The following is an 8,224-nucleotide window of genomic DNA, read 5'->3' on the forward strand; positions in this document are numbered from 1 at the left end:
TTTTTCAGTTTTAAACAATTTTGAAAGAGCTCTAAGGAGCCTTTGAGGCGGCGTTAGAGCCACATAGGTTGCTTGACCAATAAATATAAATCCATTTTCTTAAAAATAAACGAAAATAAAATTAAAAATATTTACATAGCTTGTTTATTATAGTAAAATAGATATTAAGACTAAACGATATAAATTAAAAACCAAAAAACCAAAGAAACGGAAAATAAATTCTCTATTGTCATTTACAAGTCCTAGCGAATTATTTTCCATAACAATGCATATCAAATCGACTAATACATAACGCGTTTTTGTCGGAAATAAACTAAAATTGACCCCCCCAAAATGTCTTATTTCATCTCTAATTATAGTACAGTATTAAATAAATACGTAGTTATCCTAAAAATGGCCTACAACCCGAATAAGTAAAGTATAAATAAACTTTTAAAACTTCTACCGAACCATTCTGCAAAACATTGCTACTATTTTGTGGTCAGTTGTGTCCACTGCAGTTCATATAGACTCGGTGTCACGTTGACTAACACGTACAGCAATTATTTTCTGTCTGAAACAAACTAAAACAAAAAAATGTCTCCTTCCCTTTCTAATTTACTTAAATATAAGATTAATAAATAATATATATGATATAACCTAAATCAATAAACAATTTGTAAATCATAATTCAAAATTCCAACCGAAGTATTCCATCACTACAACACTGCCACCCTGTGGTCAATTTTGTCCAGTACAGTTCTCATAACCAATATGTATAGCTATTTTTTGTTATAACAATAAAATCGACTAAAATGTTTCATTCCTTTCTTTTATTTGAAAAAATAATAATGTGAATTAAAAGTAAATCTCTTTCTTTTGGATGCCGTCATTTTGTAGTGTGTTTTGTCCATTTCACATTTTTCCAGATTTTCGTCGAGGCTTCCGTAGAAGGCTCAGGAGGTGATAACAGCACGTCAAACATGGCGGCCGCCGCTAAATGTGTGAAGAGGTGTACTATTTCCTCAAGGTTATTAAAAAATACACAATTCTGGGATGAAAGTAAGTTGTATACAATTTAGATAATACAAACTGTTTACTTTTCTGTTCAAGATACCTTTAAAATAACGCTAGATGGTTATGTCGTAAAGTTATCTGTTCTAGATAGCTGTATGCTAACGCTACCTAGTGATATATTTCAGACAGTCACTATATTACGAATTATATTTGCATTTATCTCGTTTTAGGGTACTTTTCCATGACTCTTTCTCGTCTTCTCGCGGCCAGCTACAGCAGCCAACCCCCGAAGTTCACTCCACCGCCCAAGCCTGTCATTGTCGACAAAACGCAAAATGTTGCAGCCCTGCGCAAGTATGCATTCAAAAAAAAAAATATATATATTTTTTAATCTAAATAACGCAATGATGTCAGGTTCCTGAGTCCAGAATTCATCCCACCGCGCCAGAGGACGAACCCGCTCAAGTTCTACCTGGAGAGGAAAGACATGATCCGCAGGAGGGTCGTCCTCGACCTTCCTGAATTCTACGTGGGTGAGTTAACGGCCATACGTGAATTAACGCCATCATGTCGTGAATTAACTCCCGATCTTCTGATTCAACAGGCAGCATCCTCGCCGTAACCATGGCCGACCCCAACGCTAGCGGAAAATCCAACCGCTTCGTCGGCATTTGCATCCAGAGGGGTGGAAAGGGGCTTGGAGCTACTTTTGTCTTGAGGAACATCATCGACGGTCAAGGTGATATCGTCTTGTCTGTATCGGCATACATTAGACACCCAGGATATGATATTAAGTAGAGAAATTTCCATATACAATACATAAACAAGGGCAGCACGGCGGCGCAGTGATTCTGAGGTCGTGGGAACCTCCTGAGTGGGTTCAAATCCAGCTCCCGGCCTTACTGTGCAGAGTTTGTATGCTCTCCCCGTGCTTGCGTGGGTTTCCTCCCACATTCCAAAAACATGCATTTCAGGTGAATTGGCCGGTCCAAATTGTCCCTAGGTGTGACTGAGCGAGTGACTTGTCTGTCCCCGTGTGCCCTGCGATTGGCTGGCAACCAGTCCAGGGTGTCCCCTGCCCACTGCCCGATGATTGCTGGGATGGGCTCCAGCATCCCCGCGACCCTACTGAGGATAAGCGGTGCAGCTGATTAGATGAGATGAGATGAGAATACATAAACAAAATAACACATAGTAGGTACTACTCAGTGACATATATGTGCAAACGATTGAATAACATTAGAAACTATTTTGTATTTTCCGTTGGTATAATGTATCTTGAGCTGGTCAAGTGGATTAGTGGATGGATGCAGAAGGAAGGGGAGACAGCATATTTAGATTAAAACGAATTCTTCAATCAGTATTGTCATATCCTTAGAAGATTTCCTTGCTTCAATCATCTCCTTATTTTCAACAATACTTAAGTGTTGTTTAAAGCCATGCTACATAGCAAGGGTAGACATTCATGTGCACCTTTGTATTTCTTGATATTTGTGTTATGTTTCCATGGTTATCATGTTTTTGCTTTTCCATTTAGCATCACTCTTACAGCCATATTCCTTTGCAAGTGAAGCCATCCATGGGCCTTGTATGTCTTGATAATCATGAGTGTCGTTTCCATGGTTATTTGTTTATACTTCTCCCTTTAACATCACTGCAAGCCCTGGGACCCATAGCGAATACATACAGTACAAAAATACAGTGTTTTATTGCCCACTCACCAAGTTTTTACAACGCTCTTGAGAGCTTTAACAACATAAAGAGTTATGCATTGTGGGAGGGAGTTCACCCTATCGCATATCTACTTTTTCATGATCCTTTGATGCAAACCGATAGCGCACCAGCCTCTTAGATGACTTGCCCAAAAGTCGATGGGCAGTTAGTTAAGAGACATAACTTGTCATACGCACAAAGTTTGAATTCAATGCGATTTTTGGCAGGCAAAATCATTTGTTGTTGATGTCGTATCGTTGGGAAATGCCGTAAAGAGGGGTCAAAAAGGTTTTGTTCCACACCACAAAGTGAACACGACATAAGGTGGGGCGGTGGACAAAAGATCAAGGAAGACGGACTGCAAGTAGCAGGCAAGTGGCAAAGATCGACAGCCTTTTGCTGTCTAGTTAATATGTCAATCTATGGCGCTGGAATAATTAGGCTTTGATGTGGGGACTGATTTAGCCCAGGTGGCTGCTCTCCAGCCACTCTCCCCTGTTTGGTGCTATCTAGGGAGGAAATGGTTGTGCAAGACAGGCTTCCTGCAGATCCTTGAAAAGTCTTAAAAGGCATGTAAATTGTTTTTCTATGAATAATTGTCATTAAAATGTCTTAATTTCACTCTGCGACTGTCTGGCAACCAGTTCAGGGTGTCCCCTGCCCACTGCCCGAAGAAAGCTGGGATGGGCTCCAGCACCCCCGTGACCCTACTGAGTATAAGCAGTGCAGATAATGGATGGGTGGATGACTAAATGTCGGCTGTCCCGGCATCAGTAATACAACAACAGCAATTAGTAATTGACTGCCCCCCCCACCCCCCCTCGAAACGAGGACTTAGAACACAGCCTTGGGAAACTCCGGAGTTGATGACCAGGGTGAACGATACTGACTGTTGGACATAATTTGACTTGAAAATTGGCAGATTTTATTATGCTGATATTGAGTTTTTATGGTTTGCACCCCACTGAGGATAAGTGGTGCAGATAATGAATTAATAAATGTCTTAATTTCAATTTTTTAAATCGGGAAAAAAAAAAGATTTATATTAGTTTGAACTAAAAAGAGTAAGAAATATTTCTCAATTGTCCATTTTAATAATTCACCAATTTATTTTCATGGAAGCAGCGTGTGACTGCAGTCATGAAACTATCAAAGGAGTGATGTGGATTCGTTCAAGCTTTCCAGAGCAAACGCATGTCTTAGGTCTACCCACAATCCTCTAGCAACTTCAAACAGGTACGCTTAATTTGGACTAATGAATGGAAAGTCGATTTAATGAGAAGTGGCCGTTTTTCGGCTATGGCTAAAAGCTGTGTCAGTAATGTACACGAGGCACGATGTATTGTGTGCAAGAAATATTGTATATATAGTATTTTTGTGTGTGCTTGGTTGCAATTGTAGTTTTTTTGTCGACTTGGCCCTAAATTTGATTCCAAAAGGTATTCAAAAGTTTTGAATCAAACCTGCCCTAAGCTGCAGGAAGCCTGCATGATCAAATACTACGTGTCGTATAGTGGGGGAAAATGCGGAACACATCGACTGACAATGTCGTAAGGCGGGGTCGCCGTATCTCCTTCCGTTCCCCACGTTCACGGAGCTCCCCCCGCAGGCGTGGAGATGTGCTACGAGCTGTACAACCCTCGCATCCAGGAGGTCCGGGTACTGAAGCTGGAGAAGCGGCTGGATGACAACCTGATGTACCTGAGGGATGCTTTGCCCGAGTACAGCACCGTCGACCCCGAGATGAAGCCCGTGCCCATCTCGCCCGTCGGAGAGGTGCCCGTTAACCCGGTGAGGTTTTTTTTTCTTTCGAAGACGGGTGAGAAAATCTTTGGACTTTTGGAGAAATTCCTTAGTTTGTAAGTCAAGAAAGGTGATCTATGTGACTTGTTGAGTTCCATAGAGAAATTATTTTGGGGTTGGGGGTTCATTGTGAGCTTTTGCAGAGGTTGAACAGAATGTTTGATGAATAAAAGCACATTTTTGCATTTCTAGCCTATCGGGGTGGAGAATGGTCAACTTGGGCCTATACATCATGATACGTAGAAAAGAAGAATGAATGAATGAATGAAAACTTTATTCGAACATCAAAATAAAAACGGAACAAAAACAATATCTCAACAACAAAATAACGTTACATAATTTGTTCGAAAAGGGGTAATAAGAAGCAAAATGCTTATATTACCTACCCCTTCATCTTCCCCACCAAATATATACCAATGATTTAACAACAATTGTAATGATATGAATAATAACAATTATAAGAATAGCAACAATAACACAAAGTTAACTAGACTCTCCTGCACCAATCATACCCCACCCTCCTCATTTCTGTATTCCGCCAGGAATGTTTCTTTGTATCTAAACCAGAACAAGTGAATAGTTGGACACCGTTTGATCTCGTTTTGCAATCCGTTCCAAAGCTCGACTCCACACACACACACACACACACACACACATACTTTTCCTGGTGGTTCTCACCTTTAGGATTATGAATTCACTACCCCCCCTTAAGTTATTATTTCCCTCTTTCCGAATGAATAATTCATGGATGTTTTGTGGAACTATGTTTTTGTTGACCTTAAATAGCAGTTGTGCAGTGAAAAAATTTACTCATCTAATTTTGATTATTTGGACTGCAGGAATAAAATATTAGTATGGTCTCGATATCCTACCCTGTGTATGGTTCTAATTGCATGTTTTTGGAGGATAAAAAGGGGCTGTTGTGAACTTTTGTAATCATTGCCCCAGGCTTCTGCACAGTATTTCAAGTATGCCAAAACTAGAGACCAATATAATAAATACAATGCATTATAGTTTAAAATGAATTTGGTTTTATTAATTATAGGAATGCTTTTAGATACTTTAGTTTGTATGTGTCTGATGTGTGTTTTCCAGCTCAATTTATTGTCTATTATGACCCCTAAAAACGTAATTTCTGATACAGCGTCTATTGCAGCACCATCCATTTTTACTTCTAAATCTTGATTTGCCTTGCGATTACCAAATAATATTACTTTGGTTTTATTTAAATTTAAAGATAATGTATTTATATCCATCCATACTTTTAGGTTAATTAATTCACAATTAATACAGATAATGATAATAAGATGGTCAAAAGAAAAAAAATAGAAAGATGCTAATTGCTAAGAGAGATCATTGCTGTTCACGGAACGGAAAATGAATAAATCCAGGCTAACTGATTTAGCATAGCATGAACTACTCTGGCCAGCACATTTTGGCTTAATCGGTTGCCAATTGTAAGCTAAATTTAACCCGCTTTCATGCAAGCGACTTGAAGCTAAATTTCAATCAAGATAATAAACATAGTTATAATTCTTTGGGTTGCATCGTCTAACGGAACATATGGTCTCCACATTCTTCTCAACTTTTGGACCATGGACCCATTTTCACGCCCGCTAAGATCAATGCAGAACCATCCTCGTGTTTTCTACATTGCAGTTGTTAAATAGTCACTAAATAATTGACCTCGCCGACTTCCCGTCCCCCTCCCCAGCTGAAAGTTCGTATGAGGCCTCGGCCGTGGTCCAAGCGCTGGGAGCGACCCAAGTTTGCTATCCAGGGGGCCCGCTTCGACCTGAGCGTTTCGCCGGCGCACCTGGAGAGAGTTCAGAAGTGGGCCCAGCCCTGGAAGGAGTACGACATGCTAAAAGAGTACGACACCACAGAACTCGAGGAACAGATCCATGGTGAAGTCCAGCAGGGGATGAGCCGACTGAAGGGTTCTTCGGGAGGCCGATGACTGGATTGAGATTTGTATTTTTTTCGGGGTGTATTATATAGGAACTCCGAGTTGTGTCAGAAGACTTATATTTCGTTCAAATGAAATACTTTTGATCTGATTAATAAACGAAAAACACATGTGCTAGTGCTTGTTTCTACTGTTTCCTTCTCTAGCCACTCCTTTTTTACGATTTATACAGTCGTATGCAAAATTTTGGGTACCCCTGATCATTTTCAAGATTTTCCTTTATAGATCATTTCTTTTTCGGATCAGCAATTTCAGTTAAATATATCAAATAGCAGACAAACACAGTTATATCTGAGAAGTGAAATGAAGTTCAGAGGAAAGTGTGCAATAATTGCTTAAACAAAAGTAGGCAGGTGCGTAAATTAGGGCGCCCTTGTTGTCTTATTGATTTGAATAACGTTAGCACTAATTAATGGAACACAAAATTTGTTTGGTAAGCTCATTGACCCTTGACCTACATACACAGCCAGTCATGAGAAAGAGTATTTAAGGCGGCCAGTTGCAAGTTGCTCTCGTTGCATCTTCTCTGAAGAATGTCAACATGGGATCTTCAGAACAACAGTCAAATGACCTTAAAACCAAGATTGTTCAACATCATGGTTTAGGGGAAGGATTCAAAAAGCTAGCTCAGGGATTTCAGCTGTCAGTTTCCAATATGAGTAACTTAGTGAGTAAATGGAAGAACACAGGCACAGTTCTAGTTAAGGCCCGAAGTGGCAGGCCAAGAAAAATCTCAGATAAGCAGAAGTGAAGGATGGTGAGAAAAGTCAAACTCAACCCACAGACCAGCTCCAAAGACCTACAACATGATCTTGCTGCAGATGGGGTCACTGCGCATCATTCAACTATTCAGCGCACTTTGCACCAGGAGATGCTGTATGGGACAGCAATCCGGAAGAAGCCTTTTCTGCGCACATGGCACAGAGTCGCTTGAGGTATGCTACAGCACATTTGGAAAAGCCAGCTTCATTTTGGAATTAGGTGCTGTGGACTGATGAAACTTAAATTCAGTTATTTGGCCCTAACAAGGGGCGGTATGCATGGCGTACGAAGAACACAGCATTCCAAGACAAACACTTGCTACCCACAGTGAAATTTGATGGTGGTTCCATCAGGCTCTAGGGTTGTGTGGCGAGTGCTGGTACTGACAATCTTTTTAAAGTTGAAGGTCGCATGGATTCCTTTCAGTATCAGCAGATTCTTGCGAACAATGTTCTAGAATCAGTGACAAAGCTGAAGTTGCGCCGGGGCTGGATACTTCAACAAGACAACGACCCCAAGCACTGCTCAAATTTTCCACGGGTCTAAGCGTTCACACAAAGTCGGTGAGCAACGCTTGAAACAACAGTGGGCAACCGCAACCCCAAGTGGGGCAATAAATCATTATCAAACATGTCCAAAATTTGACATCAAGTTACATTTTGCTGAGTTTCCAGCAATGCAAAATTATTTTTCACTTTTGAATGAATTGACAAATGTACTATTGCAAAAGTTGTACGGCCTACAAACGTCATTTGTTTTTACAACAATTCTTTCACAAAATGTCCATTTTTTTTTTTTCCTGGTATCTTTTGTGGCATCATACTAACATTTTGGGGGCTTGTTTAGTTCGTTGCGCGATACACAACTGTATTTAATCACATTTTTTGTGGAATTACAATGTTGGCAACAAGATTGACTTGATATAATTCGAAATTATTTGAATGCAACACAAGCCTTTAATTCTTTTTCCCTGTTTTTTCT

General features: G+C 40.1%; 1 protein-coding gene across 1 annotated transcript; it reads left to right on the forward strand.

Moving 5' to 3' along the window:
• Positions 1–899: 899 nt before the first annotated feature.
• On the forward strand, positions 900–6,598 carry mrpl19 (mitochondrial ribosomal protein L19). The gene is made up of 6 exons (XM_088325513.1): positions 900–1,041; positions 1,227–1,350; positions 1,411–1,529; positions 1,601–1,735; positions 4,319–4,500; positions 6,227–6,598. The coding sequence occupies exons 1-6, from the start codon at positions 963–965 to the stop codon at positions 6,470–6,472; spliced, it is 885 nt and encodes a 294-aa protein (XP_088181639.1). The 5' UTR covers positions 900–962; the 3' UTR covers positions 6,473–6,598.
• Positions 6,599–8,224: the final 1,626 nt, after the last annotated feature.

Source organism: Urocampus carinirostris, chromosome 20 (assembly GCF_059441175.1).
Source record: "Urocampus carinirostris isolate Australia breed hairy pipefish chromosome 20, RoL_Ucar_1.0, whole genome shotgun sequence".
NCBI lineage: Eukaryota > Metazoa > Chordata > Actinopteri > Syngnathiformes > Syngnathidae > Urocampus > Urocampus carinirostris.